The sequence below is a fragment of the Pristiophorus japonicus genome, chromosome 6 (assembly GCF_044704955.1).
Source record: "Pristiophorus japonicus isolate sPriJap1 chromosome 6, sPriJap1.hap1, whole genome shotgun sequence".
In the NCBI taxonomy this organism is placed as follows: domain Eukaryota; kingdom Metazoa; phylum Chordata; class Chondrichthyes; family Pristiophoridae; genus Pristiophorus; species Pristiophorus japonicus.
The window spans coordinates 111,625,637-111,652,549 of NC_091982.1; the positions used below are offsets into that span (position 1 = coordinate 111,625,637).

Below are 26,913 nucleotides of genomic sequence, written 5' to 3' on the forward strand. Positions count from 1 at the left end.
TGCTTAAGCACTCCAATGGTTTTCCCCATGATATTGCGAGTTGCTCTGTGGCTCTCAGGCTCTCATTGTATCGCCTCTTGACCTTGGTGTGGGTGTCACACAGGGGGGTCATCAGCCAGGTGGTGAGGTCATATCCTTTGTCACCAAGCATCCAGCATTGACCTTGTTGATTGTTAAACAAGTTAGATACAGTGCTCTCACGCAGGATGTGAGCATCATGGATGCTGCCTGGAAATTTAGCATTCACTGCCATTATAATTTGCTGGTGGTCGACAATGAGTTGGACATTCAGGGAGTGGAATCGCTTGCGGTTCCTGAAAACCTCTGCATCCTGAAAAGGTGCCCGCATTGCAATGTGCATACAGTCTATTGCTCCCTGCACCTTGGGGAAATTTGCAATTCTGGAGAATCCTCGAGCTCTCTCACTCTGTGCCTCCCTGGTCATAGGGAAGCTGATCAAGTCCCTCTGGCATGCGTACAGGGCTTCAAAGACCTGTCTAATGCAGCAATGTGTGGCATGCTGAGACAGTCCACAAATGTCACCAGCTGTGGCCTGAAAAGAACCCGATGCGTAGACCTCGACGGACAGTGCAGTACTGATGGTGCTGGTAGACTGCAGATCTCCCCTTATCAGCTGGCACACCTTAGTGACAACCTCTTTGTGGAAGCGCAGTCTCCGAAGGCAGGTGGTGTCGGGCAAGTTGAGGTGAGGCTGCTTCTCCCTGTGCTTACGGGGGTTGTAACGTCTGGTCCTCCTCATCAGTCTGGCACATCTTACGTGAGCACATAATGCTGTGGAGCATACCTTTGGCGAACTCGAGTCTGCTGCATGTAATTGGTTATCAAGAGAGGGTGAGAAAGGACAGGCCCCTTTGCAATAGCTCTCTGTTTTCCACCGATTGGTCACAAACAAGGAATGTCCCGATGAAGACGCCTATTCAATTGCAATCGGTCACAGTATGGTCAAGATGTTTGTAGAGATGTTCACATCAACTCCAACGACCTCCAGAATACATCTGAACTCCCCTGAGGTTGAAGTACAGCAGCCTTTTAAAGGCTATGACATGTGATGTAGAACATGGCATCCATAATGCTGCGATTAGTTCTGGTTAGTTCCACTTTTACTGGGCGTTTTTTTGGGAGCGTGATATTGTGGGCGATAAGTGTGCGACGTAGTGAAAGTGACGCTGGGTGATCTCATGGCCGCTAGTTTCGGTAAATATGCTCTTCACGACAAAAAAAATGGGTGGGCAGTATTATTGAATCCTGGCGTTAAATCTGTGCAGAGATTAACGCTGGGTGATATGGCCGTTGATTTCGCCCATTCTGATGATTCTGCCCCCAAAAAATGGGCAGGCGATATTATTTTTTCCCGCCAATAAACACATGCGGAAAGTAACGCTCGATGATAAGTTTCTGAAAAATGCCCGTCAGTTTCCATTTTGTGGCTAAATGGCCGATTATATGGGCGTTAAACGTCATTTCAGCAGTAAAATGGGCATTAAGTGGGCGTTAAACATGCAAAAAAAGTTTAAAATCTAGCTCCAGTTCTGTGCTCTTAAGTCTTTAACCATGGTATAGTTTTGGGTTTTGGGGCGGGGGGTGGGGGGGGTTGAAACTGTTGCATTTTGATTAAAAAATTGTTGTTTGACCTTTGACATTGCTGTCCTATGTCTCATTCGCAGAATCGGGTGCAGAAAAGTCAGCATGGTGGCATAGAGTAGCGAAGCAATGCTCCAACCCCCCCTTCCCTGTTCAAGCAAACCGGTTAATGATGAGCTGCTGACACAAGGCTCTTGCTGTGGCCATATCTCCATGCTGCCTCCCCTGTGGTTGTGGTGGATGCAGCATGGGTTCCTCGACAGTCTCCTCTTCCTCATCCTCCTCCTCCTCCTCCTGAAGTGGTCCTGCAATCCCTACTGGCATTGCCTGGCCCCTCATGGTGTACTGAAGTTGCATGTTCAGCCATGAACTCATTGAATGGCGGTGCAGGCTAGAAGGGCCGAATGGCCTACTCCTGCACCTATTTTCTATGTTTCTATGTTTCTCATGATGGCTAAGTTGTGTAGCATGCAGCACACCACAATGAACTCAGAGACTTGTTGGGGGGGAGTATTGAAGCAAAGTGGTCTAGGCATCGGAAGCGATACTTTAGCATGCCAATTGTCTGTTCAATTATGTGGGTGACTGCGTGGCTGTCATTATAGCGATGCTCGGCTTCTGTGGCACGGTTCCGGAAGGGGGGTCATGAACCAGGTGGCCAGCCGTAACCTTTGTCCCCGATCAGTCAGCTCTGTCTTTGTCGCTGAAACATTCATGACACACTGCTCTCACACAAGTTGAAAGCATCATGTGTGCTTCCTGGATAGCGGGTATTGACTGTGAGGATGTGCTGAGTGTCATCACAGACCAGCTGAACATTTCGGGAGTGGTATCCCTTTCAGTTTCAGTTTCAGTTAAGACCTCTGCATCCTGTGTTGGTGCTCGCAAGGCAACGTGTGTACAATCAATGGCACCTTGAACCTTGGGGAAGCCTGCAAATCATCCAAACCCTATAATCCTCTCATTCTGGCTGTCCCTGTTCATTGGGAACTTTATGAAGTCCATTCTGTGTGAATAGAGCAATGTGTGTCATGCTGAGAGATGCTGCATATGTCTCCTGCTGCTGCTGCCTGCAAGGAGCTGAAGACATAGAAGGCCATCACTACAATCACCTTCACCTTGACGGCAGCGCAGTCCTGTTGGTGTTGGTAGGCTGTAGATCTGCCTGTAGGAGCTGGCATTTCTCTGTCTTCACTTCTTCTCTGAAGTGCAGCCTTTGAACGCACTGCGCATCAGAAATATGGAGGTATGAGCGATGTTCCCTGTTAACCCATGGGGTTAAGACCTCCTCCCCAAACCTCTGAGACCTCTTCAATTCCATTGCCCACCATGGACAAGAACCCTTCATCCAGCTTGAAGCCGCCTGCCAATAGCAACCAGCATGATTTTCTGGCGAACTAGCATTTCCCCTCATGAAATCTCTCACTGACCTTGAAAACAAAGGGTTAAGTCACATAAAAGTGCCACTTTAAACTGTAGACTCACGCAGCGCTCTGCGCGCAACCATGGCAATCACTGACAACTGCGATATAAGATCCTCTAGCCTCCCTTTAAATGTGCCACTAATTGCGCCTGCTGCACCCTGCGACTGCCTTTTTTTTCGATCGGTTCCTGGGGCGGTCGCTAAATCAGGCGTTCGAGCCGAAAGTTCCACCCAAGGCGCTCGCGCAGCCTTGCACGACGAGTTACGTCATCGTGACGGTCAAAACGGAGTGCGGGGCGGTAAGTTTTTACTCTGCTGCAAAACCATTGGCGAAACTTCTGGCCGGGCGCTAAATCCTGGACACCCCGTTTGATGCTCAGAAACACCATTTGCCACCCTGCCGGAGCATGAAACGAGTCGCAAAAGAGCCTTTAAAGTAATGCTTGAAACTTCTTTAAAAAATCGAGAGCAGCTGCAGAGGTAGATGTTGGTGCAGCATGCCATTAAGACCAGGGGATGATTAGTGAGATGGTGAGAGCATTGGGTTGTATCCATCTGCGAGGTCGTGCAATTACACAAAAGTTATACACTATTATTCTCTCAAGATTTGTCATGAGTCATGGTCAAAAAATGTTCGTTTGACTGGTGCCAATAATTGACCAGGCTGGTCCTCCCCAATAAATCCATAAATATATCTGCAAGGTCACTATAAGGACCTATCTGGCAGAAAAGTAATTGGAGATGGAAAGCCTTAATGAACCAGTTTGATGAGAGGAAGTGGACTTGGCACTACATCACCTTGATAATGTTGGTGGCAGAAGGTGTGAGCAGTGTTCAAACAGCTCTAGACAAAGGAAGCAAAAAGTACAGGAACCACCAACTCGTCTTAGGGCTGAACTTCTAAGGTTAGTGAATAGAATTATCTTTATGGCTCATATACACTTGGTGTTCCAGAGCACAGTTTCAGTTTGTATACACGAGAAAGTAAGCCTTATCATGACTGATGTCAATAACTCTTAGCATGGTTCGTAGGGTTGTTACATATGCTGAACATATGCAAATTCACATTCTGCCCTGCAAATTCTTCATAAAAGCAAAATTCAGGCTGTTCTATTCTGACTATCCTACAGGCCTCCAAAATATCTGGAGGGCTCTCTCCAGACCTCATGGATTTGTTGGAGAGCATTAGATTTATCAGCCATTGGCAGTAGCCCAAAAAGAAATCTTTTTGGCCATGACTGATGATACTCTGCAGACCTGCAGCATAATCAGAAAGGAACAGACTGGATTTCCCTTTCATGAGAGCAGTCATGTATTAGTGAGATTGTAGAGCGGTGTAAGGCTCTAGAGAAACTCAGTCCTCTCATCAATTTTTCGAGAGGCTTTCAACCTCTTGTTCCTCATGAATCAGCTAAAGTGAATGAGAGCACATGGTCAAATATTGAATTTTATTGTGGATGTGTACTCCAGCTCCTAGATTTATGTAAGTGTAGACTAGAGATTAATTGGCCCCGATTTTATTGTGGCACAGAATCGATTGGTGTAAGGCTGCCTGGGTGAGCCACAAGCTTGCGTGTCGAGGCCCAGAGAGATTTTAATTCCTGCTCCTCATTTCCATGTTCAGCCCCGACTCCCGCCTGACTCTGGCAGGAATCACTGCCTGGCCGGCAGCAGGGCCACTGGTTAAAATAGCAGACCAAGCCCCGATTACATTAAGCTTGGGGCGGGTGTCCTTACAGAATTAAGCAGTGCATTTCAGAATTTGAGATGAAACTGTGGAACAACTGTAAATATCTGGAAAATATTTATTGCTAATTAAACAAACTAAAGATTTTTTTTCTCATTCTCCAAGATTCGCCCTCTCCTAGCAATGCCAATGATTTGCTTGGATGACTTTGAAGCGTACGCTGAACATCACTTACCCATAGCAGTATGGGACTTCTATGCTGGTGGTGCAGATGACTGTGAATCAAGAGACAAGAACGTGCTGGCTTTTAAAAGGTTTGTGTGTTATATATAGGTCTTTGCATGTATGCTGATTCTTAATATAACAGTGTAACCCTACTCATTGGCTATAAACTAAACAAACAAGGCAATGAACCATCCCAGTTCCTTGACAAGACTAGGATTTCAAAGCTTGTTTCTTGCATATTCTGCCTGAGCTGAGTTTGAGAGAATCACTTTCAAAAAAAATAATTCCCAATCTGTATCACTCCCAAATCAAGCTGCAATTAACATCCATTTTCCCATGTTTAAAAAGAAAAGATTAAGTATTGATAGGTTATCAGTGGAACAAGCCTGATTGTGAGTTAACTGTCAAAATTAATTTGCGCATTGTCCCTTTAAGGAAACCGGCAGATGATGTGCCATCAAATGATGCCATCAGACCCGCTTCCTTTAATTGGCCGGGAAACATGCTGGGTGGGCTCAATAAGCCCAATCAACGTAACATCATTCTACGCAGCAGGCTGGAGCCACTGACCCCGGCCATAGCGGACTCACCGAGTTTGGGCAAATCACGGCCCAAGTGTTTTTAACAGCCAGTTAACCGCTCAGGTAATAACCAAGAACATTATCCAGCTCTTGGAGCAGGAAACGGACAGAAATTAAACAGAGCTTTGGATTTGAGAGAGCCATTTCTGGATTTTGAAAGACTGATTTGTAAAGCTATAGGGGTAATTTTAACCCCACCCCACCCAGTGGAAACAAGGCAGGGTCAGTTAAAACAAGGCCAGCGACTTACCCCTCTGGGATCCCACTGCCTTCCTGCTGGACTGGATTTTAACCTGACCTGCTGTGCATTTCCAGCACTTTTTGTTTTTATTTTGTATTTTAACTGGTTACCATAGAATCATACAGCCCATCATGCCTGTGCCGGCTCTTTGAAATTAGTCCCACCCCCCTACTTTTTCCCAATTGTCCTGTAAATGTTTCCTCTTCAAGTGTTTATCTAATTCCCTTTTGAAAGTTACTATTGAATCTGCTTCCACGGCCCTTTCAGGCAGTGCATTCCTGATCATAACAATTCGCTGCATAAAAAAATTCTCATCAACTCCCCTCTGATTATTTTGCCAATCACCTTAAATCTGTGTCCTCTGGATACTGACTCCCCCCAGTGGAAAAAGTTTCTCCTTATGTTCGCTAACAAAACCCTTCATAATTTTGAACACCTCTATGCAATCTCTCCTTAACCTTCTCTGCTCTAAGGAGAACAGTCCCAGCTTCTCCACATCCCTAGAGCCCCACATCCCTGGCACCATTCTAGTACCCATCGGAAGGTAGTGCTTTAAGTATGCAGATTACGTCCCGATATTCTCATCCTTTCCTGATGATGTCATCGTTCCCTCTGTGAGTGAATGAATCTATTGCAAACTAGATGTGTCATTTTGGGAGTAATAATTTTTCAAGGCCCTGGGTTTGCAACAAAGCCAAACATAATGTAGCTGCATTCAGCTGATTTTTAAACCACAGTCGCTTAACAGAACATCAGAACATCAGAAATAGGAGCAGGCGTAGGCTATACGACCCCTCGAGCCTGCTCTGCCATTCAATAAGATCATGGCTGATCTGATCATGGACTCAGCTCCACTTCCCTGCCCGCTCCCCATAACCCCTTATCCCCTTATCGTTTAAGAAACTGTCTACTTTTGTCTTAAATTTATTCAATGTCCCAGTTTGCACAGCTTCTGAGGCAGCGACTTCCACACATTTACAACCCTCTGAGAGAAGAAATTTCTCCTCATCTCAGTTTTAAACGGGCAGCCCCTTATTCTAAAATCATGCCCTCTAGTTCTAGTCTTCCCCCATCAGTGGAAGCATCCTCTCTGCATCCACCTTGTCAAGCCCCCTCATAATCTTATACGTTTTGATAAGATCACCTCTCATTATTCTGAATTCCAATGAGTAGTGGTCCAAACTATTCAATCTTTCCTCATAAGTCAATCTCCTCATCTCCGGAATCAACCTAGTGAACCTTCTCTGAACTGCTTCCAAAGCAAATATATCCTTTCTTAAATACGGAAATCAAAACTGCACGCAGTATTCCAGATGTGGCCTCACCAATACCCTGTATAGCTGTAGCAGGACTTCCCTGCTTTTATACTCCATCCCCTTTGCAGAAGATAGCATCAACAATAATTGACATTATTATTCTTGGTCTTTTCTCTCTCTCACGCTGATTGTAACTGTCATGTGTGAATGCATGTCCTTCACTCATTCCCAGGAACTTGTGGTGAATGTTCACTTGCATGCTTTGCTAAGGAATGATGAGGGAAAGTAACCTTATATAGTGCCATTGTAATCTTGCCCCATTCCCATTGATATATTTTTTACTCCTATAATGCCAACTTGATCTATCACCCCGAGGCTGGAAACCTGACACAGCCAAGACCATCGAGAGGAATTTGGGGCTGAGTATATCACCTTTGTTGGGGCCCAACCCCATATGCGAGCTTTGTTGCCAATGAGTTAAATTTCAAAATTTGCTATAGATTGTAACCAAATGGAATTTAGGAAACAAGTATTGTAATTTTCATCAGTTAATCAATTAATATTATATTATTTTAAGTTTATTTGACAGAAAAGTCCAGGGATAGCCCAGATAGCGACTCAAAATATAAACTTCTGTGCATTATATTACTGTTGTGGATTCATGGGATAGCTTTAAGTAACCCTTTCCAAATGGGTTTGGTCTATTCTGCCAAGTTTCATCACATAAGAAGTTATAAACTACAAGTTTGAAGCCACTATGTATCTGGTCACTCAATTTGACATACTTTTACTCAAGGAATAAAAGTTTCTGAACACCAAAACATTGATTTAAAAAGAAGATGCAATATTTTTACAAAAATGTGATTGTGAACTTTCTTGAAAACAATCTTTTTAGTGATATCGTTCAGACGTTTATTTTACATATCTGAACAGATTTTAACTGTTCTCTCATTGAACAACTTCTTCTTTGACTCCACTCTCTTCCTCCAAATAAATATGGGAACCCGCATGGGTCCTAACTATGCCTGCCTGTTCCTTCCCTCACTCTTTTTCCGGTACACTGATGACTGCATCGGTGCCGTTTCCTGCTCTCACCTCGAACTGGAAAATGTCATCCACTTTGCTTCTAATTTCCACACTTCCCTTGCCTTCACATGGTCCATCTCCATATCTTCCTGTCCCTTCCTCAACTTCTCTGTCTCCATTTCTGGGGATTGGCAATTGACCAACATCCACCATATGCTCACTGACGTCCACAACTACCTTGACTACACCTTCCTTCCACCCTGCTTCCGAAATGGACTATATTCTATTTTCCCAGTTTCGCCATCGCATCTGGTCCGAGGATGCCACTTTCCATAACCAGTGCTTCCGATATGTCTTCATTTTCCTCGACCAAGGATTCGTCTCCTCCGTGGTTGACCGAGCCCTCGACCATGTTCATTTCATTTCATGCACTTCTGCTCTTATCCCTTTCCCACCCTCCAAGAAAAACCATAGGGATCTCCTTACACGCCACGAGCCTTCAGATTCAATGGATCATTCTCCGCCATTTTTGCCATCTCCAGCGTGATCCCACCACCAAACACATCTTCCTCTCCCCTCCCCTTTTAGCATTCTGTAGGGATGGTTCCCTCCGCAGCATCCTGGTCCACTCCTCTGTCACGCCAACATCCACTCCCCTTCCCACATCACCTTCCTCTGCAATCATAGCGGATGCAACATTTACCTTTTTACCTCCTCCCTTCCCACTGTCCAGTGCCCCAAACACTGCTTGCAGGTGAAACAGCAATTTACTTGTACTTCTTGCAATTTATTGTACTATATTTGCTGCTCCCGATGCAGTCTCCTCTACACTGGGGAGATCAAACGCAGATTGGGTGACCACTTTACAGAACATTAGTGCTGTTGGAGTGGGTTTAAACTAATTTGGCAGGGAGATGGGCACCAGGATGTAGCATTTGAAAGGAGAAACATGGTGCACAAAGGATGGGGAGAGACAGATAGCACTAGAGTAAGAAATAGTAAGGTATTAGGTGAGATCAGACGAAGAAACAATACAAGAAGGTCTAAGATAGGTTTATAGTGCATGTGTGTAAACGCATGAAGCGTGTTAAATAAGGCTGGTGAGCTGCAAGCGCAAATGGCCAGATGGGAATATGATGTTATGGCGATAACGGAGACCTGGCTCAAAAAAGAGCAGGATTGAATACTAAATATTCCTAGTTATAACTTGTTCAGGAAAGATAGGGAAGGAAAGATTGGAGATGGGGTGGCAGTATTGATTAAGAAGAATATTACAGTGCTGGAGAGAGAGGATGTCCTGGAGGGTCAAGGAATCTATATGGCTAGAGTTAAGAAACAATAGAGGTGCCATTAAACTATTAGGTGTATTCTACAGGCCACCAAATAGTGGGAAAAATATCGAAGATCAAATCTGCAGCGAAATTACAGAGAGCTGCAAGAACTATAGTGTAGTAATAATGGGCGACTTCAACTATCCTCATAAGAACGAGAACATAAAAATTAGGAGCAGGAGTAGGCCATTCGGCCCCTCAAGCTTGCTCCATCATTCAATAAGATCATAGCTGATTTTCTACCTCAACTCTACTTTCAAGCATTATCCCCATCTCCCTTGATTCCCTTAATATCCAAAAATCTATCGATCTCTGTCTTGAATATACGCAAAGACTGAGCCTCCACAGCCCTCTGGGATAGATAATTCCAAAGATTCACCACCCACTGAGTGAAAAAGTTTCTCCTCATCTCAGTCCCAAATGGCCAACCCCTTATTCTGAGACTGTGACCCCTGGTTCTAGACTCCCCAACCAGAGGAAACATCCTCCCTGCATCTATCCTGTCAAGCCCTGTAAGAATTTTGTTTGTTTCAATGAGATTACCTCTCTCATTCTTTTAAACTCGAGAGAATATAGGCCTAGTCTGCTCAATCTCTCTCAAAGGACAATCCCCCATCCCAGGAATCAGTCTGGTGAACCTTTGTTGCACTCCCTCTATGGCAAGTATATCCTTCCTTAGGTAATGAGACCAAAACTGTACACAATACTCCAGGTATGGTCTCACCAGGGCCCTATATAATTGCAGTAAGACTTCTTTACTCTTATACTCAAATCCTCTTGAACTAAAGGCCAACATTTCATTTGCTTTCTTAATTACTTGCTGTACCTTTCAGTTAACTTTCAGTGATGAAGGACACCCAAGTCCCTCTGAACACCAACATTTCCCAATCTCTCACCATTTAAAAAATACTCTGCTTTTCTATTTTTCCTACCAAAGTGGATAACTTCACATTTCTCCACATTATATTCCATTTGCCATGTTCTTGCTCATTCACTTAGCCTGTCTATATCCCCTTGAAGCTTCTTTGCATCCTCCTCACAACTTACATTCCCACCTAGCTTTGTATCATCAGCAAACTTGGACATATTACATTTGGTCCCCTCATCCAAATCATTGAGATAGATTGTGAATAGCTGGGGCCCAAGCACTGATCCTTGCGGCACCCCACTAGTTACAGCCTGTCAACCCGAAAATGACCTCTTTATTCCTACTCTCTGTTTTCTGTCCGTTAACCAATCCTCAATCCATGCTAGTATATTACCTCCAATCCTATGAGCCCTAATTTTGTTTAATAACCTCTTGTGTGGCACCTTATCGAATTCCTTCTGAAAATCCAAATACACCACATCCACTGATTTTCCCCTTATCTATTCTACTAGTTACAACCTCAAAAAACTCTAACAGATTTGTCAAACATGATTTCCCTTTCATAAATCCATGTGACTCTGCCCAATCCTGTTATTATTTTTGAAGTGTCCTGTTACCACATCCTTAATAATAGATTTTAGCATTTTCGCTACAGGTGCCACATCCGAAATCCGGAGTTCCGGAATCCGTAAAATGTTCCGGAATCCGGACTGGACGACCTTGCTGACCTCAGGGCTTCGCTGCTGCCCGGCCTCGGGCCTCGCTTCACCGCCGTTTGTCTCGCCGCCCTTACATCGGGGCCTCCTCACCTGCCCGCCCAAACACCTCCTCGGCAGGGTCAGCCCTGCCTGACGATGACCAACTTGGCGGGGCCCCGCCCGCCTGACAACCAACCTCCATGGTGGGGCCGGATGGTCCGAGTAGTTCTTCGGTGGGAATTCCCCCCGCCGGCCCCCCCCACCCCTACCTGCCCACCATGGCTTCCTGACGTTTGGAAATCTGGAAATACCCAAACCTGGGCTCAGGTCTTTTCGCATTCGTGACGTCAGAAAACAAATCGAAAATCTGGAAAAACACGGAATCTGGAACGGCCTCGGTCCCGAGAGTTCTGGATTTTGGCGCTGCACCTCTACTACTGATGTCAGGCAAACTGATCTGTAATTCCCCGTTTTCTCTCTCCCTCCTTTATTAAATAGCAGGGTTACATTAGCTTCCTTCCAATCTGCGGGAACCTTTCTAGAGCCTATGGAATTTCGGAAGATGACAACCAATGCATCATATAAACTGGAATAGTAATAGTGTAAAAGGTAGAGAGGGGGAAGAAATTCTGAAGTGTGTTCAGGAGAACTTTCTTGATTAATATATTTCTGGCCCAACGAAGAAGGAGGCATTGCTGGATCTGGCTCTGGGGAATGAGGTAGTCAAGTGGAACAAATGTCAGTAGGAAAACATGTAGGGAACAGTGATCATAGTATCATAATGTTTAGATAAGCTATGGAAAAGGACATGGAGCAATCTAGAGTAAAAATACTTCATTGGAGGAAAGCCAATTTCAGTGGGTTGAGAATGGATCTGGCCCGGGTAAATTGGAATCAAATATTAACAGGCAAAACTGTATTCGAACAATGGGCTGCCTTTAAAGAGGAGATGGTTCGAGTACAGTTGAGGTACATTCCCACGAGGGGGAAAGGTAGGACAACCAAAGTCAGAGCTTCCTGGATGACGAAAGAGATAGAGAGTAAGATGAAGCATAAAAAGGGGGCAAATGGCCTCCTTCTTTGCTGTAACATTCGATGATTCTAATACCTCCATTCAGTCCACAAACGTGACCCCAAGCATCAGGTCACTTGTCATTTTAATGTTCCGGACCACTCCCATTCTGACCTCTCAGTCCACAGCAGTGTTCCCTCTAAGACGTGTGGCTGCACAGCTCTCTGCTGATTCGGCAGAGTCCGGGACTGGCTCTTACACTGTTATACAAACTGTGAACGGGCCGTGCACCCAAACAAAAATTATGGGAACATTGGTTTTCAGCCTCCTGCACTGTTCCAATGAAGCTCAACGTAACCTCGAGGAACAGCACCTCAACTTTCTATTAGGCACTTTACAGCATTCCTTTCTCAACAATGAGTTCAACAATTTCAGATCAGTTCATAAGAACATAAGAAATAGGAGCAGGAGTAGGCCACCTGGCCCCTCGAGCCTGCACCACCATTTAACAAGATCATGGCTGATCTGATCATGGACTCAGCTCCACTTCCCTGCCCGCTCCGCATAACCCTTCATTCCTCATCGCTCAAAAATCTGTCTACGTCCGCCTTAAATATATTCAATGACCCAGCCTCCACAGCTCTCTGGAGCAGAGAATTCCACAGATTTAAAACCCCCTGAGAGAAGAAATTCCTCCTCATCTCAGTTTTAAATGGGCAGCCCCTTATTCTGAGATTATGTCCCTTAGATTTAGTTTCGCCTATGAGTGGAAATATCCTCTCTGCATCCACCTTGTCGAGCTCCCTCATTATCTTATATGTTTCGATAAGATCACCTCTCATTCTTCTGAACTCCAATGTGTATAGGCTCAACCTATCTTCATAAGTCAACCCCCTCAGCTCCGGAATCAACCTATTGAACCTTCTCTGAACAGCCTCCAATGCAAGTATATCCTTCCTTAAATACGGAGATCAAAACTATACGCAATACTCTAGGTGTGGTCTCACCAATACCCTGTACAGTTATAGCATGACGTCTCTGCTTTTATACTCAATCCCCCTTGCAATAAGGGCCAACATTCCATTTGCTTCCTGATTACTTGCTGTACCTGCATACTAACTTTTTATGTTTTATGCACAAGCTCCCCCCCCCCCCCACCCAGGTCCCTCTGTACTGCAGCAGTTTGCAATTTTTCTCCATTTAAATTATGATTTGCTTTTTTATTTTTTCTGCCAAAGTGGATAACCTCACATTTTCCCACATTATACTCCATCTGCCAAATTTTTGCCCACCCACTTAGCCTGTCTATAGCCCTTTGCAGATTTTTTGTGTCTGCTTCAGAATTTGCTTTCCCACCCATCTTTGTATCATCAGCAAACTTGGCTACATTTAACTCGGTCCCTTCATCTAAGTGATTAATATAGATTGTAAATAGTTGAGAACCCAGCACCGATCGTTGCGGCACCCCACTAGTCACTGTTTGCCAAAGAGAAAATGACCCATTTATCCCGACTCTCTGTTTTCTGTTAGTCAATCCTCTATCCATGCTAATATATTATCCCCAACCCCGTGAACTTTTATCTTGTGCAGTAACCTTTTATGTGGCACTTTATCGAATGCCTTCTGGAATTCCAAATACACCGTATCCACTGGTTCCCCCTTATCCACCGTGCTCGTTACATCCTCAAAGAATTCCAGCAAATTTGTCAAACATGATTTCCCTTTCATTAAACCATGCTGACTATACTTCATTGAATTATGCATTTCCAAATGTCCCGCTACTGCTTCCTTAATAATAGACTCCAGCATTTTCCCAATGACAGATGGGCTAACTGGTCCATAGTTTCCTGCTTTTTGTCAATAGCGGTGTTACATTTGCAGTTTTCCAATCTGCTGGGACCGCCCCAGAATCCAGGGAATTTTGGTAGATTACAACCAATGCATCCACTATCTCTGCAGCCACTTCTTTTAAGACCCTAGGATGTAAGCCATCAGGTCCAGGGGACTTGTCCGCCTTTAGTCGCATTATTTTACCGAGTACTACTTCATGAGTGATAATGATTGTATTAAATTTCTCCCTCCCAATAGCCCCTTGATTATCCATTAATGGGATGTTTTTAGTGTCTTCTACCGTGAAGACCGATACAAAATATTTCCCTGTTCCCCATTATTAATTCCCCAGTCTCATCCTCTCGAGCCCAACATTTACTTTAGCCACTCTTTTTCTTTTTATGTACCTGTAGAAACTCTTCCTATCTATTTTTATATTTCATGCTAGTTTACTTTCATAATCTATCGACCCTCTCTTTATCATGTTTTTAGTTGTGCTTTGCTAGCTTTTAAAAGTTTCCCAATCATCTGGCCTCCCACTAGTCTTGACCACATTGTATGCCCTTGTTTTCAATTTGATACCATCCCTTATTTCCTTAGTCACGATTGGTTATCCCTTCTCATTTGGATATATTTTTGTTGAGAGTTATGGAATATCTCCTTAAATGTCTGCCACTGCTCATCAACTATCTTACACTTTAGTCTATTTTCCCAGTCCACTTTTGCCAACTCTGCCTTCATACCATTGTAGTCTCCTTTATTTAAGCTTGGGACACTGGTTTGAGAACCAACTTTTTCGTGTTCCAACTGAATTTGAAATTCAACCATGTTATGGTCACTCATTTCTAGAGGATCTTTTACTATGAGATAATTTATTAATCCTATCTCATTACACTGTACCAGATCTAAGATAACTTGCTCCCTGCATGGTTCCGCAATGTACTGTTCAAGGAAACTATCCCGGATACACTCTATGAACTCTTCCTCAAGGCTACCCTGGCCAATTTGCTTTATGAAGGTTAAAATCGCCCATGATTATTGCCATTCCTTTTTTACAAGCCTCCATTATTTCTTGATTTATACTTCGTCCAACAGTGTAGCTACTGATTTGGGCCTATAGACTATGTCCACCAGTGACTTTTTCCCCTTATTATTCCTTATCTCTACACAAACTGATCTTCTGAGCCAATATCATTTCTCACGAACACACTGATCTCATCCTTTATTGACAGAGGGAAATAAAATGGAGGCAGAAGCAAAAGATAGAAAGGAGAATAGTAAAAGTGGAGGGCAGAGAAACCTAAGGCAAAAAACAAAAAGGGCCACATTACAGCAAAATTCTAAAGGGGCAAAGTGTCTTAAAAAGACAAGCCTGAAGACCCTGTACCTCAATACGAGAAGTATTCGGAATAAGGTGGACGAATTAACTGCGCATATAGCAGTTAACGGATATGATGCAACCGGAGACATGGCTCCAGGGTGACCAGGGCTGGGAACTCAATATCCAGGGATATTCAGCATTAGGAAGGATAGACAGGGAGGAAAAGGAGGCGGGGTGGCGTTGCTGGTTAAAGAGGAAATTAATGCAATAGGAAGGAGTGACATTAGCCTGGAAGATGTGGAATCGGTATGGGTGGAGCTGTGGAATACCAAAGGGCAGAAAACGCTAGTGGGAGTTGTGTACAGACCACCAAATAGTAGTAGTGAGGTTGGGGGCAGCATCAAACAAGAAATAAGGGATGTGTGCAATAAAGGTACAGCAGTTATCATGGGCGACTTTAATCTACATATAGATTGGGCTAACCAAACTGATAGCAATGCGGTTGAGGAGGATTTCCTGGAATGTATTAGTGATGGTTTTCTAGACCAATATGTCGAGGAACCAACTAGAGGGCTGGCCATCCTAGACTGGGTGATGTGTAATGAGAAGGGACTAATTAGCAATCTTGTTGTGCGAGGCCCCTTGGGGAAGAGTGACCATAATATGGTAGAATTCTTTATTAAGATGGAGAGTGACACAGTTGATTCGGAAACTAGGGTCCTGATCTTAAGGAAAGGTAATTTCGACAGTATGAGGCGTGAATTGGCTAGAATAAACTGGCAAAGGACACTTCAAGGGTTGAAGGTGGATGAGCAATGGCAAACATTTAAAGATCACATGGATGAACTTCAGCAATTGTACATCCCTGTCCAGAGTAAAAATAAAACCGGGAAAGTGGCTCAACCGTGGCTAAGAAGGGAAATTAAGGATAGTGTTAAAACCAAGGAAGAGACATATAAATTGGCTAGAAAAAGCAACAAACCTAAGGACTGGGAGAAATTTAGAATTCAACAGAGGAGGATTAAGGATTTAATTAAGAGGGGGAAAATAGAGTACGAGACGAAGCTTGCAGGGAACATAAAAACTGACTGCAACAGCTTCTATAAATATGTGAAGAGAAAAAGATTAGTAAAGACAAACGTAGGTCCCTTGCAGTCGGATTTATAATGGGAACAAAGAAATGGCAGACCAATTGAATAAATATTTTGGTTCTGTCTTCACGAAGGAAGATACAAATAACCTTCCGAAGGTACTAGGGGACCGAGGGTCTAGTGAGAAGGAGGAACTGAAGGATATCCTTATTAGGCGGGAAATTGTGTTAAGGAAATTGATTGGATTGAAGGCCGATAAATCCCCGGGGCCTGATAGTCTGCATCTCAGAGTACTTAAGGAAGAGGCCCTAGAAATAGTGGATGCATTGGTGATCATTTTCCAACAGTCTATCAACTCTGGATCTGTTCCTATGGACTGGAGAGTAGCTAATGTAACACCACTTTTTAAAAAAGGAGGGAGAGAGAAAATGGGTAATTATAGACTGGTTAGCCTGACATCAGTAGTGGGGAAAATGTTGGAAATGATCATTAAGGATGAAATAGCAGCGCATTTGGAAAGCAGTGACAGGATCGGTCCAAGTCAGCATGGATTTATGAAAGGGAAATCATGCTTGACGAATCTTCTAGAATTTTTTGAGGATGTAACTAGTAGAGTGGACAAGGGAGAACCAGTAGATGTGGCGTATTTGGACTTTCAAAAAGCTTTTGACAAGGTCCCGCACAAGAGATTGGTGTACAAAATCAAAGCACATGGTATTGGGGGTAATGTACTGACGTGGATAGAGAACTAGTTGGCAGACAGGAAGCAGAGGGTCTGGATAAATGGGTCCTTTTCAGAATGGCAGACAGTAACTAGTGGAGTGCCGCAGGGCTCAGTGCTGGGACCCCAGCTCTTTACAATATACATTAACGATTTAGATGAAGGAATTGAGTGTAATATCTCCAAGTTTGCAGATGACACTAAACTGGGTGGCGGTGTGGGCTGTGAGGAGGAAGCTAAGAGGCTGCAGGGTGACTTCGACAGATTACATGAGTGGGCAAATGCATGGTAGATGCAGTATAATGTGGATAAATGTGAGGTTATCAATTTCGGGGGCAAAAACACGAAGGCAGGATATTATCTGAATGGCGGCAGATTAGGAAAAGGGGAGGTGCAACAAGACCTGGGTGCCATGGTTCATCAGTCATTGAAAGTTGGCATACAGGTACAGCAGGCGGTGAAGAAGGCAAATGGTATGTTGGTTTTCATAGCTAGGGAATTTGAGTATAGAAGCAGGGAGGTCTTACTGCAGTGTACAGGGCCTTGGTGAGGCCTCACCTGGAATATTGTGTTCAGTTTTGGTCTCAGGAAGGACGTTCTTGCTATTGAGGGAGTGTAGCAAACGTTCATCAGACTGATTCCAGGGATGGCTGGACTGACGTATGACCTATGGATCAACTGGGCCTTTATTCACTTGAGTTTAGAATGATAAAAGGGGATCTCATAGAAACGTATAAGATTTCTGACGGGACTGGACAGGTTAGATGCGGGAAGAATGTTCCTGATGTTGGGGAAGTCCAGAACCAGGTCTTAGGATAAGGGGTGGGCCATTTAGGACTGAGATGAGGAGAAACTTCTTCACTCAGAGAGTTGTTAACCTGTGGAATTCCCTGTCGCAGAGAGCTGTTGATGCCAGTTCATTGGATATATTCAAGAGGGAGTTAGATATGGCCCTTACGTCTAAAGAGATCAAGGGGTATAAGAACATAAGAACATAAGAATTAGGAACAGGAGTAGGCCATCTAGCCCCTCGAGCCTGCTCTGCCATTCAATAAGATCATGGCTGATCTGGCCGTGGACTCAGCTCCACTTACCCGCCCTCTCCCCGTAACCCTTAATTCCCTTATTGGTTAAAAATCTATCTATCTTTGACTTGAAAACATTCAATGAGCTAGCCTCAACCGCTTCCTTGGGCAGAGAATTCCACAGATTCACAACCCTCTGGGAGAAGAAATTCTTTCTCAACTCGGCTTTAAATTGGCTCCTCCGTATTTTGAGGCTGTGCCCCCTAGTTCTAGTCTCCCCCAGCCTGTCCAGCACTACCCCCTAGTGATAGTGATTGTCTCAAGGTCCTCCCTTCCCACATTCCTGTGGCCTGCAAATTTTGGCATGGTTTTTGTGTCTTCCACTGTGAAGACGGAAGCAAAATAATTGTTTAAGGTCTCAGCCATTTCCACATTTCCCATTATTAAATCCCCCTTTTCATCTTCTAAGGGACCAACATTTACTTTAGTCACTCTTTTCCGTTTTATATATTTGTAAAAGCTTTTACTATCTGCTTTTATGTTTTGCGCAAGTTTACCTTCGAAATCTATCTTCCCTTTCTTTATTGCTTTTTTAGTCATTCTTTGCTGTTGCTTAAACTTTTCCCAATCCTTTAGTTTCCCACTAACCTTGGCCACCTTATACGCATTGGTCTTTGATTTGATACTTTCCTTTATTTCCTTGGTTATCCATGGCTGGTTATCCCTTCTCTTGCCGCCCTTCTTTTTCACTGGAATATATTTTTGTTGCACACTATGAAAGAGCTCCTTAAAAGTCCTCCACTGTTCCTCAATTGTGCCACCATTTAGCCCTTGTTTCCAGTCTACTTTAGCCAACTCTGCCCTCATCCCACTGTAGTCCCCTTTGTTTAAGCATAGTACGCTCGTTTCTGACACAACTTCCTCATCCTCAACCATATTGTGATGACTCATTCCGAGAGGATCTTTTACGAGGAGATCGTTTATTTTTCCTGTCTCGTTACACAGGACCAGATCCAAGATGGCTTGCTCCCTTGTAGGCTCTGTTACATACTGTTCTAAGAAACAATCCCGTATGCATTCTATGAATTCCTCCTCCAGGCTACCCCCTGCAATTTGATTTGACCAATCGATATGTAGGTTAAAATCCCCCATGACTACTGCCGTTCCTTTTTCACATGCCTCCATTATTCCCTTGATTATTGCCCACCCCATCGTGAAGTTATTATTTGGGGGCCTATAATCTACGCCGACCAGTGACTTTTTCCCCTTACTATCTCTAATCTCCATCCACAATGATTCAACATTTTGTTCATTGGAGCCAATATCATCCCTCACAACTGCCCTGATATCATCCTTTATTAACAGAGCTACCCCACCTCCTTTCCCTTCTTGCCTATCTTTCTGAATCGTCAGATACCCCTGTATGTTTAATTCCCAGTCTTGGCCACCTTGCAACCATGTTTCTGTAATGGAGAAAGCAGGAAAGGGGTACTAAGGGAATGATCAGCCATGATCTTATTGAATGGCGGTGCAAGTTCGAAGGGCCGAATGGCCTACGCCTGCACCTATTTTCCATATTTCTATGTTTCTATGTTTACCCCACCTACTTTTCCTTTCTGTCTGTCCTTCCGAATTGTGAAATACCTCTGAATATTTAGTTCCCAGTTCTGGACATCTTGCAACCACATCTCAGTAATGGCTTTCAGATCATACCCATTTGTATCTATTTGTGCCGTCAACTCATCTATTTTGTTACGAATGCTACATGCATTCAGATAAAGAGCTTTTAAATTTATTTTCTTACCAATTTTTCCAGCTTTGACCCCACTTTCTGATTCACCTTTATGTTTATACATTTTGTCCCTTCCTGGCACGCTCTGATTTTCATTTCCCCCAGTGCTACCTTACTCTATTGCCTTCTCCTTATTCTTTGACTTTTTACATTTTCGCTCACCAGAATCCTACCCCCCACTAATTAGTTTAAAGCCCTCTCTTCAGCCCTAGTTATTTGATTCGCCAGGACCCTAGTCCCAGCCCAGTCTAAGTGGAGCCTGTCCAAAGGGAACAGCTCCCTCTTACCCCAGTACTGGTGCCAGTGCCCCATGAACAGAAACCCATTTCTCCCACACCAGTCTTTGAGCCACGTGTTTAACTCCCTGATCTTATTCATCCCATGCAAATTTGCTCGTGGCTCAGGTAGTAATCCAGAGATTATTGCCTTTGTGGTCCTGCTTTTTAATTTGGCCCCTAGCTGCTCATAATCCCTTAGCAGAACCTCATTCTTTGTCCTATCTATGTCAGTGGTACCCACATGGACCACGACAACTGGATCTTCCTCCTCCCACTCCAAGTTCCTCTCCAGCCCTGAGGAGATGTCCTTAATCCTGGCACCGGGCAGGCAGCACAGCCTTCGGGTATTCACGCTCTCGGCTGCAGAGAACCCTATCTATCCCACTAATGATATTGTCCCCTACCATTACAATGTTTCTTTTTACTCCTTCCAGTGCTGTGGTCAGTTTGCTCATCCTCCCTGCAGTCCCTGCTGTTGCCCACACAGTGAGTAAGAGCCTCAAACCTGTTGGACAAGAGCAAGGGCTGAAGCTCCTCCATCACTCCATCCTGAGTCCCCATACTTTCCTCACTTGTAGTTACACTCTCCTGTCCCTGACCACGGATCGAATTTGAATTAATTACTCTATTTGGTGTGACTAGCTCCTGGAACACAGCGTCCAGGTAACTTTCCCCCTCCTTGAGGTGTCACAGCTCGGACTCCAGCTCCTCAACACGGAATCGAAGTTCCTCGAGCTGCAGACACTTGCTGCAGATGTGGTCGCTGTGGACCTCAATGGGGTCAACCAGCTCCCACATGCTGCAGCAGAAACACGTCGCTTGTCCTGCCATCTTTAATGTATTTAGTCAATTAGATTTAGTTTTTAGTTATTAATCCCAGCCTCTAATCTAAGGCTCTTAATTTAAAGCAAGAAAAGAGAGAGAAAAACTCACCAACCAATCACTTCCCTGCTTTCCTGTGATATTGAATGTAGTCGCCCTGTTCTCCTTTGTCACCCTCTCTGATGTGCTCGCGCTGTTCCATGCAGTGACTGTTGCTCAGGTGTTCCCTCCTAGGTTGGGGGTGTCGGCACAAAACATGTCATGGTATCTTACTCGCATCAATCTGACTAAAAATTCGAATCCTCGTCTATGATCGGAGTCTGGTCCTTCAGCATCGAGATGCTACGATTCACGCCAAGAGAGGCAATATCAATGGCCTTATCACTGAACTGAGGCAGTTAAGAGAGAAATGGAAGAAAATTATTAATAAATGTGAGCTTCTTGCAGCAATCCTTGGCATCCATCCTCTGAGGTATCTATGACATCACACCATTCACAGCTATCGACTAGAGAAGAAGGTGATGCAGCCACAGATTATCCAGACAAACCTGTGAAGGACCAACTTTGGGACAATATTTTCTTTCTCGTCATGGACTCTGCTACAAGTGGTCTTAAAAAGCACTTTGATGCACTTGCAGGCATCTGCAAAGGATTTGAATTCCTATCAACCTGACTGAAAATGAAAATGACTTCCTCAATGCTTTTAATCCTCTCATATCTCTGGAGATATAAAAGAAGAATTAGAGTTCCTCAAATACATTATTAAAGAAAACATTGACCAATAATTCTTCACTTATTGAACAAGCTGCATGAAGTCTCTCTTCAGGATCTCTTCCCCAATCTAATTGTTGCACTTTCCATATTTTGCCACATACCAGCGTCAGTGGTGAGTGTAGAAAGATCATTTTGTGCTCAAACGAAGAACTACCAGCACACAAATATAGGTCAGTCAATACTTAATGGCTTAGCATCTTTGGCCATTGAAAGTAATGTTGCAAGATCTGTAGATTTCAATAACATTGTTGATTCATTTGCAGAGTAATAGATGAGAAAAGCACCATTGTAAATTGAATGTCTTAAATTAGACAGAAGTTCTGAAACTTCTTTTCATTCTTCTATTTTCTTTACTGTGTGTTTTATTATCATTGATCAGTTTAGATTATAATTTCCACCCCCCTCCTCCCCGAGCTCGGGCTCCAGATACGGTTGTGCCCACGCCCCCTTGTGAGTACGAGGCACAGCATGCAGGATGGTATAAGAACACAGATGGAATGTAGTGCGGTTTATTCTGTGCTAAAGGAGAGCAACTTGTGTGTTCAGCTGAAGTTCCTCTCCGACATTTTAGTGGCAGTGATAACCCTTTCATTTGAAATGGGTTGCGCATGCACTAAAATAGAGTAGAGTAATTTTAGATGAATGCTCCAAGTATTTGCACAATCATATTCCAGGGTGTAATTTCAAGGCAGCTATTTTAGAAACATGTCTTTAGTGTATTAAAGGCCTATGGAGTAATAATATTATTAGTAAGCTATCTAGCCACAGTGATCAATACACAAATATAGAAAAAGGAAAGAAAAAAATCACACACTTGACCAGATTTACAAATTCCTGTTTTACATAACCTACCAAATAAAATGAGGACATTAAGTCGGTTTTAAGCAATGAAGAAAACTGATCAAGAAGGAAATTAAACAACAAATAGATATAATGAAGAGATCATATAAAGTATTTCATTGAGATTTTTTTTTGAAAATGTTGCGTAATAATGAAGGACACAAGGGAGGATTGAGATCGGAAAAACGAGGTATGAGTAGTCTTCAGTCGGAGATTTTAACTGCTAGGTCAGAAAATTTATAATGTGCCTAAGTAATAATGCCATTCAGGTTAAATATCCGATTTCATCCAATGCAGCAACCTAGAAAAATTCTGACATAAAGAGGCTGGATTTATGTACAATACTTATAATAACATACATCTGGGATGTAGGTCTGACTATAATTCAGGATATCTGATGTCAGACTCCACATGAGTGAAGCTTGAACAGTTTACAGATGTCATGAAAACCTTGAATTGTAGTCTTCACCACCTTTCTTGGGACTCTTTGTTAAATGGGTGACCAGCTCCATTAAATAGCCCAGAGAGGAATTTGACCCAAGTGTGTTAACCATTTGTAAAATAACATTGCTCCAGGAATATCCATATTACTGGTGTCTTGTTTTAGAACAAAGGTCTGTTTGCTTTCTTACTGCTGCTACCTGCTTTATGCTGGCAGTGAAGATTTCTCTGAATGTGCAGTGAATTTTTTATTGCCCACCCCTAGTTGCCCAGAGGATGATGGCGGCTGTGGGCCTTCTCCTTGAACCACTGCAGTCCTTGTGCTGATGGTAGACCCACAATGGAGTAAATTTCAGGATTTGATCCAATGAAGATGAAGGAATGACGATATATGTCCAAGCCAGGATGGTGTACGACTTAGGGTAATTTAAGATGCTGATGTTTTCATAGGTTGCTACTTTTGTCCTTCCTGGTGGTAAAGGTCATGGGGATGGAAGGTGCTGTTGAATTAAGCATAGAGAGTTGCTGCAGTTTATCCCATAGATAGTACACATTGCAGCCACAGTGCACCACTGGAGGAGGGGATGGAAATTGAGTTTAGTGGCAGGGGCACCGATCAAGTGAATGACTTTGTCCTGGATAGTACTGAGCTTCTTGAATATTGCAGCTGCATCCATCCAGGCAAGTCATGAGTATTCTATCACCCTGCTGACTTGAACCTTATTGATGGTGGAGAGGCTTTGAGGGGTCAGGAGACACTTGTCACAGAGTGCCTGGCCTGTGATCTGCTCTTGTAGCCATGATGTTATGGCTGGTCTAGTTAAGCTCCAGGCCGGTTGATGGTGGCGACTCAATGATGGTGGTGCCATTGAAAGTCATGGGTAAATGGTTGGGAGATATTCATTTCCTGGCACTTGTGTGGTGTGAATGTTAACTGCCACTTGTCAACCCAAGCCTGGATGTTGTCCAAATTCTGCTGTGGGCTGCTCCATTACCAAAGGTGTTGTGAATGGAGATAAACAGCCTCAGTCTTTACCTTATTGAAGAAGGTGGGTCATTACCTAAGCAACTGAAACTAGTTGGGCTGAGGATGCCACCCAGGGGATCTCCTGTAATGATGTCCTGGGGCTGTGATGATTGGCCTCTAACAATCACGACCATCTTCCTGTTTGTCCTGTATGACTCTAGCGACAAGAGGGATTTCCCATTGGCACCCCACTGCCAGCATCAGCCTCCAGTTTTCTGGGTTTCCTTGATGCCACACTCAGCTGAACTGCAGCTGAACTGTTTCAGGTTGAGGTAGTAAAATAGTTGCACTCCGTTAACGAGATAAAAAGCACAGAGCAGGAAGCTCTCAATACTGAGTTGGGAGCAGTAATCATCATCATCATCATAGCGGTCCCTCGGAATCGAGGAAGACTTGCTTCCGCTCTTAAAATGAGTCGTTAGGTGGCTGAACAGTCCAATAAGAGAGCCACAGTCCCTGTCACAGGTGGGACAGATAGTCGTTGAGGGAAGGGATGGGTGGAACAGATTTGCCGCATGCTCTTTCCGCTGTCTGCGCTTGTTTTCTGCATGCTCTCGGCGACGATACTCGAGGTGCTCAGCGCCCTCCCGGATGCACTTCCTCCACTTAGGGCGGTCTTTGGCCAGGGACTCCCACTTGTCAGTGGGGATGTTGCACTTTATCAGGGAGGCTTTGAGGATGTAAACAGGTGGAGTCACCGTACTCAAGCGGCATGCCAAAAACATCAGGTGAAGTTATACAGCCACTTTTGCATTGCTGCAAACTAGTTTCTGCCACTGGCCCTAGTCTCAGGTCATCAATTATAACAAACGCACAAAGAGTGCTGGAAATCTGGATCTCTGTTCCCCATAAAGCTATTGAGGCTGCATCAATTAAAATATTAAAACTGAGATTGATAGATTTGTGTTAGGCAAGGGTATGAAGGGTTACAGAACCAAGGTGTGTAGATGGAATTGAAACACAGATCAACTGTGATCGAATTTAATTGCAGAATAGGCTCAAGGGGCTGAATGGCCAACTCTTGTTCCTATGCACCGTTTTCCATGTTTACACAAACTATATGCATCTGACTGCAGATTAATTTTTTAACCCCACTTTTAACAAGATCTAATGTCAAAATCCTGTTAACGTTTCTGGCGCAAGAAACCTGCGGCAGCCCAACTTCGCTTAGACGTCACCACAGCCTCGTTGCAGTTTTCAGTTTTTGTAGCAGGCAATAAACCTGTCACTAAAGTCTCTAATCAAGCAATTTTACCCTTTCTTTAAAAAAAAACTAAACATGAAATACACGAGGTCTTATTTTATGAAATGGCCCTTGATCTGAAATTATTCATATTAGAGCTGCAACAATGACAGTGTCACTTTACATATATTACATACAATGTTGAATATTATGTAGAGAATGATGGATATGTCAAGCCTTTGGTCTAACAAAGGTTTTCAGTTGTGTTGTAGAGTGCTATGGAAAACATCTAACCTCAGACTGGATCAGTGTTTTTAATGTCCATATACTTAATTTTCAAATCCATATGTGAAACAAAATTATTTTTTACTGCTATGCAGTAAGTGCATTAAGGGACATTGTGAGTTTGAGACTACGTCATTGAGAATGTTCGGGCTTAATTAGCATTTAACCTGAGGGATAAACGGCATGTATTATGGTAACGTTTGGCAATTTTCTGCAGCAGTTACTTATATACATACACAAATGAGGAAACGGATGTTTGGAAATTTAATGAGGTGGATTCTGCCACAAGGCGATATAATAAGCAACTTCCTGCCTTGTGTTTTTCGTACAGTTAAAGGAGTATCATTGTCCTCGGGAGGGTAGCTTCTTTACGAATTATTTGTCAGGTGCAGCCACAAGTGGTTCAGGTTAGCTAGAGTGAGCCATCTTATTTGCCCCTTTCTCAGTAGTCTGGGGAACGCTGTCCGGCTATACTATGGGCAGACTGCCCAACAGAGTGCAGCTGCAGATGTATCTAAAGCTGCCTGGATAAGATTAACTTTTGCCCAATATCAAATCAGGTAAGGTAGATGTGTTCTTGGGCATGGGGGTCGGGTAAGGTCATGGCTTCAGTTCTGAGCTTTGCTTTGCAGACAATAAATATTCACCACAAACCACTATTCGTTGCTCATCATGAAACACAGTCGTAAATGGAAAAATGTGATTTTCTGAAGGATTGACTTACTTTGTGTCTGGTTTACATTTCGGAAAGTTGCAGACTGCCTACTCAACAAAAATTAATACCCAGACAGTTGCAGCCAAAGCCAGACAGGTACCAAACCTGGTCCTCCTGGCTGCAGATGTGCTCTCTGGGGATTAGAGTGTGGCTGTGTAGGAGGGGCCACACTGCTGCAGTCTGCTCCCTCACCCCCCACCCCCTCATTCAAAGCACTGCCGTAACCTCAGGCATTCTGCTTCATTTAGAATTTTTAAAATAACATTGGAAGCATCCTGGTTGTGGCATTGGCCCAGAAATTGCGGTTGGAGGCTTCCCGCGGGCGAATGCCTCCCACCAGAAAATCTTTACGAATTTATCAGGTGGTCCCTGGTGCTCAGCCAATCAGGTACAGTATTCCACAGCTTTCTCATTACTAGCAATGGGAACGCCGTATCTACCAGTTTTCATTGCTATTAATGAGAAAAAGAACCTAAACACACTAAACACCACAATAAAAAATAAAAAACACACCTCACAAAATTAAAATTAATTGAAATTAAAGTTAATAAATGCATTAGAAAAAATATATATTTTTCCAATTTTTTTTTAAGTTTTGTAATTTGGGTTAAAAATAAACTTACCTTAGTGGGCAGGGTTTTTAACAATAAAATGTGTATTTTTAATTTAACTTAATTATATTTTTGTATGTTTTAAAACTCTTACGCCTGTAACAGTAGGCTATGTGCCTGCTTTTATCAGGCACAAGAATTTTGAGGACATTTGCTGGGCTAAATATGGGTAAATCTCGCAATCTTGCCCATGCAAATGTCCTCGCT

General features: G+C 43.6%; 1 protein-coding gene across 1 annotated transcript in view; it reads left to right on the forward strand.

Moving 5' to 3' along the window:
- LOC139265211 (2-Hydroxyacid oxidase 2-like) overlaps positions 1 to 26,913 on the forward strand; it is a 132,360-nt gene that overhangs the window by 67,725 nt on the left and 37,722 nt on the right. The window contains exon 3 of the mRNA XM_070882135.1: positions 4,878 to 5,026. Within this exon, the coding sequence (XP_070738236.1) occupies positions 4,878 to 5,026 (149 nt within the window). The remainder of the gene's footprint in view (positions 1 to 4,877; positions 5,027 to 26,913) is intronic.